The sequence below is a fragment of the Pinus tabuliformis genome, chromosome 8 (genome assembly GCF_031772625.1).
Source record: "Pinus tabuliformis cultivar Carrire ecotype Pingquan chromosome 8, CPIR1, whole genome shotgun sequence".
Taxonomy (NCBI): domain Eukaryota; kingdom Viridiplantae; phylum Streptophyta; class Pinopsida; order Pinales; family Pinaceae; genus Pinus; species Pinus tabuliformis.
In genome coordinates, this window is record NC_142294.1 from 1,284,792,982 (window position 1) to 1,284,814,026 (window position 21,045).

The 21,045-nt window shown below is 36.7% G+C and overlaps 3 protein-coding genes across 3 annotated transcripts; 2 read left to right on the forward strand and 1 right to left on the reverse strand.

Annotated features, from left to right (window-relative positions):
* Positions 1-2,256: 2,256 nt before the first annotated feature.
* LOC149240115 (uncharacterized) lies at positions 2,257-3,249 on the forward strand. Its single transcript, XM_089370052.1, has one exon. The coding sequence runs from the start codon at positions 2,257-2,259 to the stop codon at positions 3,247-3,249; it is 993 nt and encodes a 330-aa protein (XP_089226178.1).
* Positions 3,250-3,294: 45 nt separating this feature from the next.
* LOC149240116 (uncharacterized) lies at positions 3,295-6,255 on the forward strand. Its single transcript, XM_089370053.1, has one exon. The coding sequence runs from the start codon at positions 3,295-3,297 to the stop codon at positions 6,253-6,255; it is 2,961 nt and encodes a 986-aa protein (XP_089226179.1).
* A 1,486-nt stretch (positions 6,256-7,741) lies between these two features.
* LOC149240117 (cysteine-rich receptor-like protein kinase 1) lies at positions 7,742-11,431 on the reverse strand. Its single transcript, XM_089367261.1, has 8 exons — positions 10,139-11,431; positions 9,975-10,025; positions 9,736-9,864; positions 9,476-9,603; positions 9,157-9,367; positions 8,811-9,045; positions 8,421-8,562; positions 7,742-8,327 (listed from the first exon to the last, which is right to left on the reverse strand). The coding sequence occupies exons 1-8, from the start codon at positions 11,382-11,384 to the stop codon at positions 8,019-8,021; spliced, it is 2,451 nt and encodes an 816-aa protein (XP_089223387.1). The 5' UTR covers positions 11,385-11,431; the 3' UTR covers positions 7,742-8,018.
* Between the last annotated feature and the right edge of the window lie 9,614 nt (positions 11,432-21,045).

Consider the following 21,045-nt stretch of genomic DNA (forward strand, 5'->3'; position numbering starts at 1 on the left):
TGAATATAGATATCTTAAACATTAAGAAAAAACAAATATAAAATTTATTTTCTTAAAATTATAAAATATTATGACTCCATTCTTTTTATATATATATAATTTCAATTTATATAAAAAATATTTATTTTTAATAAATATATTTTAAATTAGTATATTTATTTATAAGAATTTGGTGCGAAAAATCATAAACACAAATTTAATTAATTAAATGAATTTAGGAATTAATTATGTTTTAAATAATAAAAGGAAAAATGAAATTATATTTAATATATTAGCATTAACATAATTTTTTAAATAAATATATTCATTTATTTAAATTTGAATTGATTATATATATATATATATGAAATTTTTTTATTTAAATAAATTTAATTTGATAATATAATTAGAAATCTAACTAAATATATTTTTAAATAAATAAAGTGATAATTAATTAAATAGCTTATTATTTTTATAATTAAATAAGTATTTTTAAATTATGAAATTTGACAGGTGAAGGACCACATGCTTAGTTGATCAAACCAATTGCAGATGTGATAAGATAAATAGAGGGGGGGATATTTTTGGTAGATAAAATTGATTTCAAACTTTTATCATCTTATATGACGTTCACTTTGGTTTACCTTTCATGTCGAATAATAACATTTTGTGCATGTTGAAAAAATTATTTTTCCTTTCAAAAACACATAATTGAAGATAATTAGAGGGGATAATATATTTTGTAGATAGAGTTTATTTCTAACTTTATCATGCCACTTACTTTTACCTTGAGTGTAGAATACGAACAACATTTTGTGCATGTGGAAAAATATTCTTGATGTTTTTGTTTATTTTTATTTTTTTCCAAAAACAAAGGTTAACTCTTATACTTGAATAGATAAATAGGGAAGAATATATCAGGTGGATAGTGTTGATTTCTGATATTCACTTTGTTTTACTTTCAATTTATAATATTAACAACATTTTATATATGTTAAAATGTTTTTTTTTTTAAATAACCCTTTTTGATTTGAATAATTACATCTTATTTGAAAAAAAATATCAATTAATTATATGAATGTAGTTTATTTTATTTTATTGCAACATTTTGAAAGTTTTGTAGTGGGAGCCGTGTTTTTATTCAAAATTCTACATTCATATTTTTTTGCTAAATTTTTATCAAGAATGAAAAATGAATATATACCTCAATTCTCTTAAATAAGAATTTTTTATCCAAACAAAATTTTCTTCTTTACAGAAATTGAATCATTTTTTAGAAAAATAAGATAATGTATAACAATTAAACTTACTAACTAATTGAAAATAGAAATGTTTTCTCATCTTCATTTGAAGGCATTGTCTAAAATTACTTATATATAGAAGATATACTATGTAAAACTGATATTTTGTACTGTTTTTTAAATTACCATAAATATTGTTGAGAAAAAATTTAAAGTGAAAAATGTTCATAGTTGAATTGAGGCTTCTGTGATCCATATCAAGTTTATGAATAATTTTTCGAACCAACCAGTGTGTTTCATCGTCAAGACAAGTTCATTTAATTAACATCTGGCATTTTATAAATCACCTCAAAAAATATAGTCCTTATTCATTCTTGCATGTCCATAAATTTTAACCTTACATGTATATAAATTTTAACCGTATTCTTTTGTATATATATAAAATTTAAAAAATGTTGACTATTATAATTATAATTTAATTTATATTAAGCCTAGTAAAAATTATTTAAAAATATATTCCATCTTATTTTTAATTTTGTTTGCAATTGACAATAATATTATGCACATATCTTTTTCATTACGTAATCATTTTTATTTATGCTAATATACTAAATTGTTTAATAATAAGAAATATTTTGTTTTTAAAACATATATACTAAATTGTTTAATAATAAGAAATATTTTGTTTTTCCAACCCTTTTGCGGCCCTTTCTGAGACAGAATCAGCCCCTGATATCCCTTCCTCTGATCCCACTCCTCTACAGCCCCCTCAACCTTCCTTGCAGCCGCCATCTGATCCACCAGCACCAAGAATCACCAGGAGCATCTCAAAGGATCATGGAGCGCCCAGTGATATCTTTAAAAAGCAAGGCCCTGGAAGAAAATCAGCGAGACAGCAGAGGGATGAAAATGCACAAAAGGACGTACCAATGGGCACACAGACCCCAATCGAGACATTTATTCTCGGCCATCAGGAAAAAGAGAATAACAGTAAAGGCCATGAGAGGCGAGCACCTCTCCATATGACCAGTAACACATGATGAAAATCCTATCCTGGAACTGTAGGGGGCTAGGCCACCCCTCAAAACTAAATGCCCTCGGAGACTTGATCCACAATGAGAACCCTGAAATCATCCTTATTCAGGAAACAAAGCAAGAGCAATCTGAGATGAATAGAATCATAAACCAACAAAAACAGTATACTGGAAACATTAACGAGGCAAGAGGAGCCTCAGGAGGCATCGCAACCATATGGGACAGTAATGAATGGGCATTCAACTCCACCGATACCCACCAAAATTGGATCCGAACTGCGCTTGATAGTAGAATAGGAGGACAATCAGTAATTATCTACAATGTCTATGCTCCAAATAACTATAGAGAAAAAGAAGTTTGCTGGCACAGTCTTAAAGCAAGAATAGAGGGAGATCAAAACTCTAATCTCATTGTAGCAGGGGATTTTAACTTGGTACTCCATGCCAACGAAAAAAGAGGCGGTAGTTTTACACCAGATTCTTCCAGAGGTCGGCTGGAAACCATCATTCAGGAAAATGACTTAGTTGATGTCATTCCTAAGAACCGTAGGTATACCTGGAGTAATAGGAGGCTCGGAATAGGCAATATAATGGAGCGGTTGGATAGATTTCTGGTCAGCATAGCATATCTATCATCCTTCTCAAACGGTTATTCCAACATTCTCAACATGTCAGTCTCTGACCACTACCCGATAACGTTAACCTTGCAAAGGCACAGCCCCCTCGGGCCCATACCTTTTAAATACAGTGCGATATGGAACAGAATTCCAGCCGCTAAAGAAGTGGTACAAAAGACATGGACTCGGCATGTCAAAGGATCTCTGAGTTATATATGGGAAACCAAACTCAAAAGAGTAAGACAAGCTTTAAAGCACTGGGCCAGAGAAAACTACCAAGAGCCGGAATTGAATAAAAAAAGAATAAAGCAAGATCTAGAAGAAATACAACAGAAAATCGAAGAGCAGGGGTTAACTCAGCAGAATAAAGAACATTAAGGCAGATTATACGCACAGCTAAGCCAAATCAATAGAGACGAAGAAATGAAATGGAGGTTGAAGTCTAGGCAAGTATGGCTACAGCGAGGCGACAAAAATACAACATATTTTCATAAAAAGGTTACAGTTAGAAAACTTAAAAACACAGTGAGTACAATCACAGATAATGAAGGAATCAGATGTAGCAGTGAGGAAGCTATAAAGGAAGCGGCCACCAAGCATTCTAGCAAATTGTTGACGGAAGAAAAAGCAGTAGAAGACTACTCAGATATGCTCCAATATTTGCCTAAAGGGGTCACGCAAGAAATGAATAACAGCGTCAGCAAAGAAGTAGAAGAAGAGGAAGTCAAAGCAGCTATATGGAGTTTGCACCCAGACAAGGCCCCAGGGCCGGATGGTTTCACTATAAGCTTCTTCAGGGAATATTGGTCAATGATAAAAAGGGATCTTTTAAAGATGATTCGGTGGGTACTGAAAAAAGGGAAAATGGGAGGATACACCAATTCCACATATCTTGCTCTTATACCAAAAGAAAACCGCCCCTCCACTTTTGAGAGATTCCGTCCCATCTCTCTTTGCAACTCAGCCTATAAAATTGTCTCAAAAATCCTAGCAACCAGGCTCAAGCCTATCCTCCCCTCTTTGATAGCTGAAAACCAAGGAGGATTCCTCCCCGGCAGGAAAATTACTAATTCCATCATGCTTGTCCAAGAGGCCATCCATTCAAGCCTAACCAGAGGAGAAAAGGGATTTGTATTAAAGTTGGACTTAGCCAATGCCTTTGATAGAGTAAGGCATTCTTTTCTGTTTGCTGTTCTCTACAAAATGGGGTTTGAAACACCCTTTATCAATATGATAGCAGCCTGTATAACCGGACCCTGGATATCTCCCTTGATCAATGGGAGACCATGTATAGCCTTCCAATCATCTCGAGGCCTTAGACAAGGCTGCCCGCTCTCTCCATATCTGTTCATTCTCATGGCCGAGTCATTCAGCCAAGTCTTAGATTATAACCGGAGAATAGGATTAATTACTGGCATCAAGATAGAAAATGGAACAAAGAATATTAATCATTCTCAATTTGCTGACGACACCCTGCTCATTGGTGGAGCCTCCACCACAATAGCATGGAGATTTAAGAAGTTGTTAGATCAATTCATAGAATACTCAGGAGGCAAAGTCAACCAGTTAAAAAGCTGTATTTATGGATGGAACACAGCAAGTCATCCTATCCACAGTATAGCGAGCATATTTGGAGTAACTTGCAGCTTAAATTGGCACCATTTCTACTATCTAGGTATGCCAGTAAGCCTGGGGCCCTTGAAGGCCGAAACATGGAACGAAATTTTGGACAAGATTAAGCGAAAAGTGCAGCAGTGGGGCACAATGTGGTTGAACCCAGCAGGAAGGTTAATCCTCCTCAAATCAGGTATTGCTTCTCTCCCTGTATATCGATTTTCTCTTTATCAGGCTCCAGCAGTTTTCCATCATAAAATGGAAGCTGTTCTTAGGCAGTTTCTTTGGCAAGGAGGGAAAACAGTTAAAAATAAATTCAATCTGGTAAGTTGGAAAAATGTGATCCAATCTCAGGACAGAGGCGGACTGGGCATTAGATCTCCAAAACTTCTAAATTTGGCCTTTGGTGCCAAACTTGTATGGAGGTTGATTACAGGACCTGCAGCATGGTGGAAAAAGGTTATGGAAGCAAAATATTTAATATGTCCAAGGCAACAACTATTGGAATCTAATATTCCTAACAGGGAAAGCACGAGAATATGGAAGCTGTGCAGAAAGGCAATATCATTTATGCACCAAAATATTTCTAAGGTACCAGGAGGGGGAGCCAGCATCAATTTTAACACAGATAAGATCCTAGGACAGCAGCCCCTGGGGATAAACGCAGAGGCATCTCCTGGCATAAACTGGCTCAACAGTAAAGGAATTCACTACTTATCACAAATCTCCAGTTGGGACCCCCATACTCGTGCTTGGACTGGCTGGAAATTCCCGGACCCGCCAAATAATTTAGCACCCAGTCTTAACGCCTTGAAGAAATTCCTCCACAGCAAAGCCCCAATTCAGGAAGGCATTCTGGATGGGCTGCGATGGGATGCGACGGGAACTCATTACACAGTTAAAGCTGGACACCAATATCTCTGTGATAGCACTTACCAATCTGAACTTTGGAACCATTGGAAAGTTGTATGGAGAGCAGAGGCTCCCCCCAAAGTCAAATTCTTTATCTGGTTGCTTCTCAAAGGGAAAACGCTAACAGCTGAGAATCTTAGAAAAAGAGGAATAATTGGACCTACCAGATGCCCAAATTGCTGCAGATCGGAGGAAACAATGCAGCACTTATTTATAGAGTGTCCAGTAGCAGTAGAATGCTGGAAGCAGATGGCTTCAATGGGGGGATTAACATGGGAGCCTCAAGCTACTATAGCAGATACGATCTACAATTGGAAGAAAGCCTGCCCATGGAAGGAAAAAAGAAGCAAACTAACGCAGAGAGCATGGAACACCTTTCCCCTCACGCTTCTGTGGCGACTATGGCTAGCCCGAAACGGGAAGGTCTTTCAGGCGAAAGATTTCAGTATCCGCAAGATATGTCATAAAGCCAAACTGTTGGCTTTAGAAACAATAACAAACAATACCACGGGCAGAGTAGATGCAACCAGCTACAGCATCGAGGAGCGTAATTTAATCAGCTACATATTGGAAAATAATTCCAGGGCCATGGAAAACTGCAGGAGAGGGACAAAGACAAGAGAAGAAGCTAGCACATGGAAGCTTCGATTAAAAGAGGAGGAATTCTCAAACTGGCTAAGAAACTGCAACACTTTCTGCCTATTCTTTGACGGAGCATCCAAGGCAAATCCGGGACTGGCAGGTGCTGGCGGTCTTATCTGCGATGCAAATGGTGAATGTATCCTTCATTTTGAATGGGGGCTGGCTCTAATAACAGAGCAGAAGCTCTCGCCCTATTTCAGGGGCTCACCCAGCTAAACAAACTCGGGATAAAAAAGGCGAAGATCTTGGGAGATTCTTTAATCGTCATCTGTCTCATGGCACACCGGCAGCGCACTCCAAACATTATGCTCCAACAGATCAATCAGCGGAATCAGATCCTCCATGAGACAATGGAGGAGGCCAAGTACTACCATATCCTCCGTAGCCTGAATAAGATGGCGGATGAGCGGGCTAATAAAGCGTGTGAAAGACCCATAGGCAGCCTGAAATGTAACACAACTGTGACATTCTTTCCGTTACCTTAAAAAAAGAGGAAAATGTATTTAGTCAACAGCAACAGACCTATAGCTGGCAGAATTACAGCGAGGAAGCACGTGATAAGTGCTGGCGATATGAAGGACAAAGTATGGTGGATCTCGAACAGATGTGCAAACAAAGAAATGTTACAGAGCATAGGTAATGTCAAAATATCAAGCGATATTTGTCCCTTCCGAATGGATTACAAGACTTCACAGGATTTGCTTCAGTACTTGTCAAGGATGCGCCATAATCCCAAAGCGATCAACCTGATCTTCTCCTACCTCCGAAACAATCTCTCTAAATCCGATTTTGCCTATATAAGATTAGCTTGGCCTATTTGTCATTTCAAGTTAAGAAATCCTTTAGAGTTTCAGTCAGCCACAGCTCTCTCTGTTTTTATTCAGTCTTGTGGTAGCGCTCAGAACAGCTACGCCGCTCCCAACAGTCTGCGCCCGAGCTCATTGAAAGATTGTGTTACTTTGGCAAGAAACAGCAGTCACAATAACTGCTCTGTAGGAAGGAATACATTTGAAGCAAGTAGGAACAGTTCAGAAGATTTCATATAGAAATAGATTAAGATATAGATTAAGAATGTTCTGCTGTTGCAAATTATGGTCTTTTCAGTATATTAGGATTTATAGCAGTTCAGGTAATATTACAGGCATAACAATTAGAACAAGGATCAAGGAAGTGATCTATCTTGTAATTCCTATGATCCATGATATCAAAACTTTGTACTCATGGAGCCTTGACTCCTTCTTTTTCAGCAATCAATAGCAACCGACTCTTTAAAAAAAAAAAAAAAAAAATTGTTTTTAAAACATATATACTAAATTTAGCTTTTTAATGTGTAAAAATTCAAGTTAACAAGTTGGATAAAATATATTTAAATCCCCAGTTGTTATTTTATTTTATTTTATATATATATATAACCTTTTTAATGTATGCAAATTTAAATTCACACTGAGTAGCATCTATTTAATTTTTCTATTTTTATTTATGTTAATATGCTGAATTGTTCTATAATAATAAATATTTTATTTTTAAAATATATAAATTCAACTTACCCTTTTTAATCTTAATGTGTAAAAATTCAAATTCACATAATGAAGAGCACATATTTAAATCGATCTCTTGTATGCAACAGCAATGAGATTTATCCAATTTACGCCTCGAAAAATAATACTGATGATTTGCAATGTTTGAAAAATAATACTGACGATTTGCAATTAGATTTGTCACCAAAATTGTTTATTAAAACAAGGGACATTTGATGCCCCATATCCCACGTGATCGTTCACACGCTTCGTTACTCACCTCTGCATTGATCTCATTCATAATCTGATTTGATTTGGAAGTGGAGACAATGAAGTTGCTAAAAATTTCAATCCATGACCCCCAGTTGCCTCAGTAAAGATTGTTTCAGAGTAACAGACGGAGACGATAATGTCGGCCAATAATACAAGGAGATGGAGAAACCCCAGACCATTGGCTCATAGTCACCTGGGCTCCAGGACACTAGATGAAGGAGCAGCAGCAGCTGCAGAATGGACGTGGGGACGTGTCAAGTCGGGTGCGCCCACACTCTCCACATCTACGAAAGCAGGCTTTGTGGGCGACAGAAGATGTTCTCCTTCACTTGTCAGCATCCACACCACCCGGGACATGGACGGCCGCAACGCTGCAGCTGCTTGCGTACACAAAAGACCAATTTTAACCACTCTAATCCCTTCCTCCCGAGAATAACTGCCCTCCAATGTAGGATCCAGAACTTCTAAAGCCCTCTCTGCTTTATACAATCTCCATGTCTGATGATTGACCCAAAAAAACACCATTAGTTAACAGGGGATTATAATACTGCAGAGAGATTTAGAAAAATATGAGATCCACATGAACCATACCCTTTCGATGAGAAAGTCATCTTCAGCGGAACTCTGATTCTTTCTTCCGCTTATAATCTCAAGGAGAAGCACTCCAAAGCTAAATACATCTGCTTTCTCAGTCAGCTGTCCACGTAAAGCGTACTCCGGGGCCATGTAGCCTCTGCACAATAACATAGGTAAGCAAATCTCCATATAATTTAAACAGTCTCAAAATGTTATATGAATCGTAATTTGTTCGTGTTACATTGTAATTTATTAAATGATGTTAGGGACCTCGAGAGACAGACAGAAGGGTAGAAGGGTAGAGAGAACTCCTACATAGTCGTAATTTGTTCGTGTTACATTGTAATTTATTAAATGATGTTAGGGACATCGAGGGACAGACAGAAGGGTAGAGAGAACTCTTACATAGTCCCAGCAACTCTAGTGCTAACGTGGCTCTGATCCTCCGCAAAGAGTCTGGCTAACCCAAAATCTGCTATTTTGGGTCTGCGTTTATCATCCAGTAAAATATTGCTGGCTTTAATATCTCGGTGAATGATCCGAATCTCAGATTCCTCGTGAAGATATGCCAATCCACGCGCTGTTCCAACAATGATCTTATAACTCTCTTTCCAGTCAAGTAAATGTCGTTTTCTTGTATCTGCAAACAATGCTTCACTTCTAGTAAAAACATTAACAAGCTACTCAAATAAACTCCATTAAAATAGGCCCAACATTAGCAGCGTTAAGTCATTCAAGGAGGAGAAGAGACCAAATAAGAGGTTGTCAAGACTGCCGACTGGGAGGTATTCGTAAACAAGTAGTCTTTCTGAGCTTTCAACGGAGCAACCAACCAATTTCACTAGATTCCTGTGCTGAACACGACTGATGAGATTTGTTTCATTCAGAAACTCAGCTTCCCCTTGCTTTGAACCTAGATTCAGTCGCTTAACTGCAACCTCTCGGCCGTTCGGCAGAATCCCCTGTTAATTAATGTACTTGATCGTGAGTCAAACTAAAATAATTCTATAATGTATGATTTCTCATTGGATATTATGGAATAAATTGTTTAATTAATGTTAAATGCTCACTTTAAAAACACTTCCAAAACCTCCTTCGCCAAGTTTATTCTCCATTTTAAAGTTCGACGTAGCTTCTCTCAAAATATCGTACTTGAAAATGAGCTCCGGATTGATTGTAGTTTCAGATATGATTACTTCTGTCCAAAAATAATAACGTGAGGGTATGTACATATTCATGCAGTAAAGAAATAGACGAACAATTCACAAGACACACAAATCAGCCGCATCTTGGATCATAACACTGAAATATTAAAGAACAATTTCAGGACCTTGGGTTCCAGAAATCCGGTCACGACTTTTCCGGCTACGAGAGAAATACCACAGCCAAAGGCCTATGGTTACAGTAAATCCAATGACAGCAGCTATTACGCCCAGTGTTATCCCAAGAACCTTGCCTTCTGCAAACGCTCTCATGACATATCAGTAAATAGTGCTTTAATTCACTAAAATGAAACCCTTACAAAACAAATATAACCCTAATCATTCCAAAATATGTGAAAGGAAATACGGGATGCCCGATGGCCCTTTCTCGGCAAGAGGTTGCTCCCATTTTTGCTTTCTGCGAATTTCCACGAGAACATTTAGTAAATTGTTTATGTTTTGGTTCAGGAAGAAATCGTTACAGAACCATTATATAATCCCAGTCATCGTAAACTATATGAGAGAAGATACCTGGCAATCGAGGACTTCCTCCCTGGGGTGTCAGTGAGAAGTCGGAAGTGTTGAAAAATTGAAAAACCTCATAACGCAAATGGCATTTGTCAGCTCCGATTTGTGCCCCAAGAGCTCCACTTTGGCATAAGAATATATATTCCAAGGCCAATGTTAGGCACGATCTGCAGCTTGCTTGGGACAGATCTCCCCAACATTGCGCTAAGCTGTAGATATGCCCTGTTAAATTCGAAGGCGACCGGACTAGATCTGCAGCGAAAAGTTTGGGATTCTTCACCGCTTCAGCAGTGATGTTTGAGAGCAGGACCTTCACAGTTTTTTCGAACTCTTGTGGCTGAGTGCTTTTACCATTGTTGCAACGAACATCTGCTGGGGTATTCTGTGTGCTGTCAATATTGAAAATATTATAATCGGCATAGCGTAAGAAACAGCCATCTAGCTGAATGGCTGCAGAAGTACTGTGGCATTTCTCAACAAGATTTGCTTTGGCCGTCGATGCGCACTGTTTGCAAGTGGAGGAACCTAAATCTCCCCTGCACTGGACTACCCCATAAGCCGTACTGTTTCTGTTTGGCTGCTCAATAACAATGGAAGTCTTGAATCCGCTGGCATTAGCGTTCCCCGCCAATGATTCCAAAACCTTGTTTAGATTTCGCTGAAAGGCGCTCCCGTTTATATATTCGTTATTCCCACAATAAGACCAAACTGCAGCAGTAACTATAAGCGGACTCACCTTAGATTTGTAGTAAAAGCTATGATAGTCGTAACGCAAGCGGCAGCCGTTTAGTTGAATGTCTCCAGAAGTGCCATTGCATCCCTGAACAAGCATTGTCTTCGCCGTAGATGCGCACTGTTGACAAGCATCGGGACCTAAATCTTCTGTGCACTGGACAAACCCATAAACGGAATTATTGGATCTCTCATCACGAATTCGAGAAATATTGAATGCGCTGTAATAAACATTCGTGACCAGTCTGTCCAAAACCACATCTAGGTTACGCTGGAAGGCACTACCATTCCTATATTCGCTGCGATTCCCACAATGATATGAAACGATATTAGCGTACGGATCAGCCACTGCGAGAGGCATACGCAGAGCCACAAATAGGACAACTAACTGGCTCATGATTAATGGTTTCATCTCCACTGCCATCGCGCCGGCTGCAGGGTAATGTTGACGGCGAACGCTCTTCTGTTTTCTCATCTCCAAAGGGCAGTAGCATAGCATTTCTTTGCGATCTAACATTCGACAACTCTTCCCACCCTTTCCTTGGGAAAATGTAGTCTCCACTTTCTTGGAAAAATTTTGAAGATCTCGTAAGGTTTTAAATCTATTTTTACATTAAAAATGTAAACCATTTAGCATTAGTCGGTTTTGATGAAAACCATCACTCTGTCCTTAACCTATTAAGTTGGGAGGCTTGGTCGGTTGTGATGAAAACAATCACTCCGTCCTTAACCTAACTTATAACACGTATTAACATCTTTAACCTCTGATAATCCACCTACTGTCTGGTGTTTCGTACCACTCATAATTTGAGTGATTTAATGTTGTGGTCAGAGTCTAAGAAATATGGAAATTCCTATTTCTTATCCTATAGGAATTATGATAAGGCGATACAACACGTAGCTAAGTGATGAGAGAGAAAAATCACTTAGCGGTAAGTGATGAGAGAGAAAAATCACTTAGCGGCGTGTTGTATCGCCTTAATACGACCCCATGTCAGGCCGCATTAAAATTCCCGATATCAGGCCGCATTAAAATTCTTATAGCGTAACAAATAGGAATCGCCTAAGAAATATCTCCCGAATAAACCGTTCATTCATTCAAGTCCTCATCTATCAAATCTGTAGCGACCGATAATTCACCTTTATCTAAAGACTAGCCTTCGTATTCAGGATGACACGTATTTAAATCTGTAGCACTTGAGAATTCACTCTTTATTGAGTGTTTCGTACTGAGGATTTTGTTCTTGCTTTTATTTGAATTTTTATTATTTTTTACCAAAAGGAAACCCATGAGATCCATACGAACCGATGAAAATTGATTTCATATTTAGTGGTTCTGTGGGGATGCGAACAGCTGTGCCGAGTGCCCACCACTACGATGACGCGGCCGTACGCTATGATGACTGTGCTTCCCACGATTTCACCTTGCACTGCTTCACGGTGGAGGGAAAGCGCGTGAGCACTGACAGTTTGCTGCTTTGACCACGCGATTGAATGTTGCGCTGATAACGGGATCCATCTCCAGAGATTCAGACCTTATTTTCGCCGAAGGCGTTCTTTTAGCGGACTGATCACCACCGACCTTCCTCATCGGTCGACGACCTCCCAATTTTTGTCAATTTTTTTTATTTACAATCAATTATAATCTTCTGAGGGTTATCCAAAAAATATTGATCTAGGTCATTAGAAGTTTCGTAGAGTTGGTAGAAAGAAGAAATATTATATTGAGGAATTTAATTTTATGTGTGAGCTAAAACAAAAAGAGTTCATTGGACCCAGCTTTTCGTGGAGGGCAAAGGTTTTTATTGCTCAATTAAAGACCAACTCACATCAACTTCGGTATGAAATGGGATGGTGGAAAAGGCCTAAAGAAGCTTGGGAAGAACAAGTGTGTACAGTGTGCACATTGGGGGTATGAAATGGGATGGTGGAAAAGGCCTAAAGAAGCTTGGGAAGAACAAGTGTGTACAGTGTGCACATTGGGGCCGTGGAATCGGAAAAACATTTCATTTTGGAATGCGGTGCATTCAAAGACATCAAAGAAAGTTATGCGAACATGTTAGCATCAGTTTCTTTGCATTGTCTTTTTAGCAAGGGGATTGAAAGGTTGGGCCAGTTCATTATCAATTTGAATCGTAAAAGAATTGAAATGCAAAAAGCAAAAAACAGGGAACTAATGGTCTCATAGACTATTTTTAGTCTCGTGGACCTTAAAATATCATTTCTTTTCATTTCACCTCCTAAGCGTCAGAGCTCTGATTCGAACCCTCAACCATCAGAAATGCTAATAATTCTCTTTTGCAGTTGACAATTTCATTGCAAACAAATTTCTTCGGTCACAAGGTTTCTTCTCCACGGGGATTATTATCCACTAGATGATGAACTATGGCAGATTCTTCAAGGATGGGTGGTTCAAAAAGCTTGAAATTATTAACATTAAGCACATCGTGGATGCCACTTTGGGAAGACAAGTCAAAGCAATATGCATTTTCTCCAATGCGTTCTAGAACAGTTTCTGGGCCATATCGCAGAGGGTGCAGCTTATTGTGCTAGCCCTTGAAGCATTGCTTGTCCAACAAGAGCCATACACAATCTTCAGGTTAAAAATTCAAGGGTGTTCGCTGCTTTTCATGCCTCTGTTTGGCACAATCATGGGATACCTACAAAGCATCATTTACTTGAGTCTGGCATTGAGATATGGAGTGTATGAAATCCTGAGTTGATTTTTGTTCTTATTTTTTATGTGCAGGCCCAGAAGGGGTGATAGTTAGAGGCATCTCAAATGACGCACTTGGTTGAAACCCAAAGAAAACCTCAAAAGGCGAGAAACCAGTTGAGGAGTGTGTGGCCTTATTGTAACTATGCTAAATGATGTGTAAATATGTACCCCACTGTTTGTTTCTAGAAAAATAGTTGCGAAGGGAGTGAACCAAAGTACGATTGACAACTTCGGTTTGTCCATCCGTTCATGGGTGAAAGGTAGTGGAGAAACGAAGTTGGCAACCCAACAAAGACCAAAGAGTACACCAAAATGCACTGAGAAAACGAGAGTTGTGATAAAAAATAATGCTACTTGGTAAACGAAAGTGTCGCCAAACATTTTGGAAGAAGAGATTTGTGCTCTGAGCACCAGAGGTAGTCTTATGACAAGGGAGAAAGATAGCCATCTTTGGAAAATGACAGACCACTACCCAAATAACATCATGTCTGTGGAAAGTAGCAGGAAGACCACTTAAAAAGTCCATGGAAATGGTTTCCTAAGGATGAGAGGGGACTGGTAATGGCTGATACAAACCATGCTTACGGTTTGATGACTTGCTTTGTGAACAGAGAGAACATGCTCGCATGAATCTTTCCACTTGCTTGGGTAAGGCAAGCTAGTAGAAGTGGCATTGAAGATTGAGAATGGTCTTGGCTTTGCCAAAGTTCCCTCCGCATGAAGAGGCATGTGCTTCACAGATGAGAAGGAGATGATCACCAGATTGTGGCACATAGAGCTGGTTAAGTTTATACAACCAACTGTTGCGAAATGGTATAATCAAGAAAGGGGGTTTGTTTTATGACTATAGGTTGTTGTAGAGCTTCCCATATCTCACCAAATACCAAATCCGTTGCATACATATATTTTCAAGCATCATATGTAGCACAACGCAACTCTAGAATGTGTATACCTGAGTATGATGCTGACTTAAAAAATCCACTATTTTATTAGCTACCCCATTCTTAAATTTAATCATCAGATGGAATTGTTGAATGTAAGCAACACACTGTAGATGGTGTTACTCTTGAATCTTGCACTATGAGTTGATGAAGATCAGTGGATGATGATTTGTATGGAGATGGTCTCTTTGCCGAGAATAAAATGGCGTCATTGCTTCAATGCTTGAACTAAACTATAGAATTCCTTGTCATATATGATGTACATGAGCTTAGCATTTGCAAGTGCCTCGAAATGGTATGCCACAAGGTGGCCTCCCTACTTAAGAACAACACCAATGGCGAATTGAGAGGCATTAATTTCCATATCAAATGGTTGATTCATATCTGGCAAATAGAGAACACGGGAAAAGCATAATGCATTCTTGAGTTGAGAAAATTGTCACTCAGATTCGACATCCCAAATAAACTTTGCTTGATTAGACAACTGGTGCAAAGGGAAAACTAGCTGCGAGAAACAAGAGACAATTTTTTTGTAGAAATTAATACCTCCCATGAATCTCTTGAGATCATGTGCATTGCAAGGCATTGGCCATTGTGCCAAAGCCTATACCCAAGATGGATTTGGGCAAAGCCCTATGCTATCAATAATAAATCCCAAATATTGAACTGATGTTTGTACAAAATAAGATTTCTTCTCTTTGACCCAAAGTTTATGTGCTCGCAATAACTCAAGTATGTTGTGAACATGCTAAAGATGGTCTTCCCAAGATTTACTGAATACCAAAATATCATCAAGGTAAATAACCAAAAACATACCCCAAATGTGGCTTGAAAACATCATTAATGAATCTCATAAAGGTGGTCAATGCATTGGTCAATCCAAATGGCATGACCAACGATTCAAATAGCCCAAACTTTGTTTTGAAATCCGTTTTCCATGTGTTGGTTGCATGCATGCGAACTTGAAGGTAACCTGCAGTCAAATCCATCTTTGTGAAGAAACAAGCCCTGTGTAAGTGGTCCAACAAATCCTCAATTCAAGGTAGGTGATAACGATTTTTAACAATGGCTTTATTAATGGCCCGATAGTCTATCATGAAGATCCATTCCGAAGCATCCTTTTTGGGAATAATAATAGTTGGAGATGCACATGGCGAGTATGAAAGCTCAATATGACCGTGTGTCAACAATTCTTCAATTTGGAATTCTATCTTTGTTGCCTCTCGAGGAGCTTGGCGATAATATGGGGCATTGGGTAAGGAAGCACCATGAATAAGATTGATTTTTGTTCAAGAGAGTGTGTTGGAGGCAACCTTGTGGGTTGGGTGAAGACATCTGCAAATTCTTGGAGTAGAGGAGCCATTGCAAGATGAACCGAATTGGTGAGGTTGTTTGGCTTGACAAGGGCGAACCAAGCACAAAGAAACACATTGGTTTAAATTGACTCTCTTAATAGGAGTTGTGCCAATATCAAGTTGGGTTGATGTGCTAGCTAAGGATGTGAGCACATAGGTGTGGCCATCGCGCAACAAGTGGTATTGGTGATCTTTAACATGATAAACAACATGTCGGGCTCATTGGTATGGAATGCCTAGTAACTAGTTGGCACAATCGAGTGGAGAAACATCACATACAAAAGTATCGTAGAAAGGTCCAATAACAAAGGTTACAACACATCGTTGGGAGATGGTAAGATGAGGGCCTTCATTTTGGACCCAACCGAGTTGATAAGGGTTTGGGTGTGGAGTGGTGGGAAGGCAAAGGCGTTGAACCAATTCCTATGCCACAAGATTCTTTTGACTCCCATTGTTGAGAATACGAGTGGCCAACTCATGTTTGATTTGACAATTATGAGTAAATACAGGTGCAACAGAGGTGCATGTTGCATTAGCAGTCATGAGGTGAGAAAGGGGTCCACTTCAATAAGATTATCAAGAGAAACAACTACAAGTGTGGTAGGGGCATTTGGTTCCTCGACCTCTATAAAAAGAGTCTTGTTGGGGCATAGATTTTTCAATGCTCAACAATCTACAGAAGCATGTGAGTTGGTATTATAGAATGTACACCAAGGGGTATTGTGAGGTCTGGGGAAAGAGGCAGAAGCTACATTAGAAGAACTAGAGGGAGACAAACCATTTCTGGCTTGGGGAGATCGGATTCGAGAAGCCACTTTCCGTTCCACAACCAGGGCTCGAATAAACACCTTTTCCAATGAAACTATCAAACAACTCAACTTCTCGTCAAAAAAGCAATAGAAAACCAAAATTCAATTTGATAATTAGTACCTATTTTGGATTAGAGATATGGAGTTGAATGCACAACTTGCAGAAGACATCAATGTAAGATTGAGCTTATTTATTTGGTAGTTTCCGGAGCTGTAAACTTGTAACCATTTGGCAAGGAGATTTTGGAGATATCTTGGGGAATAGAAGTGTTCCACTCCATAACTTTGGTTGGTTACGACACTGGCATGAATTATCATATACAAGAAAATGCAAATATTCTCTCGACCAGATCCATAGCCCATCCCCAATTTTACAAGCCCAGATCACTAGCCAAGTTCCCGTCGACCAACCCAAGACCAATCATATCGAGCCATCAGTGTTAGCCAAGCCGCTTCGCCTTTAGCCTGCGCAATAGCCACAAAACTCAAGTTTTTTTCCTCCCCATTCGGTTAACTATAACATGCTTGAAACAAATTTCCTTCACTAGAAATGAAATTCTTGTGGTTGCTTCTAAGGTCTGCCACCATTGCAAGTCCAAGGGAGATCTTTAGCTAATTTCCTTTTCCTAAGTAATTGTAGATTTTCTTAAATCTATGGAAATTTCCAGAATTAACAAATTGATTATAATTCTTTATCAAACATATATTTTGTATCATGTCCGTACAATTTCAAGAACTAAACCCATTGATACTTTAAATGAGGAGACTATATACTCAACTCAACTTTAATGATATGATGCCCTCCCCCTTCAAAATAGCCAAACAAATTCAATCTTTACATTTGTCTTCTAAACGAGTACACCATCAAATCTAAACCTAAATGTTTTCATTTTCATTGACAAGAAATCATTCACATCACCCAGCTATAAGTATTCCTTCTAATAGAAAGATATTATCAGAAAAAATAATAAAAACATATAAAAATTTTAAAATTAACATTAACAATTGGTGTATATCTAATTTTTAAGAAACAAAGAAAAAAAACACCAAAAAAAGATTAAATTTTAATTATATGTGAATATATTAAATGTAAAATTAACAATTCATACGCTCTTTAATCCAATATAATAAAAATATTATAATATAATTTTTATAAAATTATATATATTAAATTTCTACAAATATTAAATATTATTTTTAAAATAATTAGAATAACTTATAAACTTTTATTTTATTATACATTTACTCATTTTCTATTTAATAAAAACTAAATTAGCATGCATCATAACACTCATAAAAATGCATATATATTAAAATATATTAAAATCAATATTTATTAAACTATTACAATACCATGTATACCAAAGTGCATATTTTAGGTGTTTCAGATGAAGAATTACCTTATCAAAGTCCATATTGGTTAAGTATTTACAATACCGTATGCAAAGTGCATATTTATCCTATCATATAATAGGTGTTTAAATGAAGAATTACCATATTCACATTGATAAAATTATAAAACTCTATATTAATATTACTATTTTATAATTTTAGATATAAATTTATAATTTATATTAACCATATTTATTATATATTATTATTTGATCAAATTTATATATGATTGTAATAATATAATTTTAAAATCATAATCTGTATGAAAATACACCAGAAACTTATCTCTTTTTCTTATTTATGAAACAAGAAACCCATCTTTTTGCAACCCATCTTTTTGCAACAGTTAATTACAATTTCATCGAAATGTTTTGCATTCCACTTACTCTGGCTCTGCATACACTTATTTTCATAAACATGTATTGCTTTTAATGTTGTTTTTTATAGCAACCTACTATGCAGCAAAGTAGCTTCACAGTCTATAAAAAGGAAAGGAAGGCGACAAATGTTGTTTTTATATGTACTTACTAAGTTATTGAAAATCACTATTACTTCTCATATATGTAAGGTTTCAATTCATGTTCGCCAATAACATGAGTTGGAAGATAATTTCAAATATGCTTTTATTATTTATTGAGAAAATTTATGTTGGTTGCAAGTGATTTGAAGAATAATTATGGAATAATTTTCGCCTTAATTCAATAAGATTTTAATTAACAAAAACTTTCTATATTTTAAATTTTAAAGTACTTTAAGGATTTTAAAGTCTAGGCCATGTCAACCATCATTGTTGCATTTAACTTGAAATGAAAACCATATCTCTTTAGCATGACAAAGATTCCATTTATAGGGATTGTATAGTGAATTCTTGATACCTCATTAATTGATTATGAGATTTAGAGACAGAATTTATGGTTTATGATGATGTTATGTTATTTAAAATTCCTCTTACTTAATGTACATTTCCTGTAAATGTGCAAGGCTTTGAGTTTTATCAATAAACCCTTCCACCTTCAAAATAATCATTTTTTCCTTGTATTTGTCCCTTTGGCCTCAACAAGATAATCGCATGTCACAATGTTTCCCTCCCTCTTCGAATTCCTCACTAACATTCTAATGTATGAGGATTGATGCCCAAAATATTAAAAAGGTCTTTTCATGAAATTCACTCTTAACACGTTTTGTGATTTGTTGGAATTGTAAGTGGTATATTAAACACGCATAAATTATGCCCTTAACCCTTAGACATTTAAAATAATGCATAAATATAATATTAAATGCGCACATAAATGACATCCCTAAGACTCACACACATGAATGATGAACATAAACAACACATTTAACCTACACAAATATATGCCATACATAAGTGCCCCACCTTATGTCCCATACACATAATAAACACACCTAGACAAGTAGACATGCAAGCAACACAAATAAATAATGCACATACTTAAAGGACATAGCTAAATAGATTGGTGGATTTCAAAACACTGACTTCAAATTAAATTTAGGAACATTCTTTTGAAAGTTATTGCTAAAGTCACAGAAATTAAAGTTTTGAAATTGATTTATAAAATCCCATTTCCTAAACTTTATTTATCATGATTTTTAGAATTAGTTTTTGAAAATTCTCTTAAAATCTCTTTAAAATATTTTAGAGATTATTTTATCAAAAACATTGCTAAACTAAACCATTGCCAAAAAAATTTATTACTTCTTATATACTAGAATAAGATTGATGATAGTATAATCAACATTTATCTCATCTTAAGTTGCTGTTTGCTCAACTACTAAAACTTTGATATCATTGTCAATGTTAATATCATGTTCACCTCCACCTGCCTTTTATATTTTCAATTTTAATAAAACAATAAAATACACTACTACATTCCGTAGCCATAAATCAATCCAATGATATTCAAATACCAATCTTTGAAAATATTATTGGCTTAACTAGTTCTAATCACGACTTACGGTACTTTTCATGTTACTATACCTCCCATCATCTATATACCAAATTTTAATGCTTATATTGGTTACTTAAATCGGTATGAAATCAGTATAACATGTAATCATTAGCATAGAGTAACAAATATACCTTCTGAGTAATCAAGGAGCTAGTTCGATTGTTGGATGCCATTAGGGGTTAAATTTGACGCCGGCTCTTTTACACGTAAAATATTATCTATTTCAAAATTTACACGTTATTTTGTTAATAATTTTTAAAAATGTGATAGGCATATTAAAAAATGAAAAGTTTTAATATATGTATATATTTATATATATATAGGCAAGTTGGTAGAAATAACGGAGTTAAAACTTAGACGTGAGCGTGAATCATGATTAATACCTTTCTTAATGGTTTTTGGATCCGAATGGGGTGTAATGTTGTAAATGTTACAACTTACGGCTTAGAAGAAGCCATAAATCTCAATGTCGTAGAAATTAATCGTATTGGTGACCTCCCAGATACCTATTGCCCAATTATGTTATGGTTATTTGCTTGGCTTCCAACTTGCAAGTTATTACTTGATGTGAATTCCAATCCACTGCAAGTTATTGCTTGATCTGAATTCTCGTGAGAAGGGGCATAGGCAGAACGTTGTAGAATATAGGAATTTGAAGGCTACAGAACTTGGAACTCAACAAACCATGGGAATTTGAAGGCTACAGAACTTGGAACTCAACAAACCACTCGCAGTGTCGCACAGTCTAACCATGAAGAATTTTCAAGAATAAATAGCTAGTAAGTAAGAGCATATACCTTGTTTTCCAGATTTTGATTATTTTGTTTCAAAATCATTAGTTGACACAATGATTCTCCCTTGCTTTGTTGAGTGTGTAAGAATAAAATGGTTATAGTGCAAATTAATTAATGCATAAGGGCAAACAATGTCTGTGTCACCATAGCACTGTTTATTTGTATAAAAACCTTGTTGCCTTTTTTCCTCGTATTTTC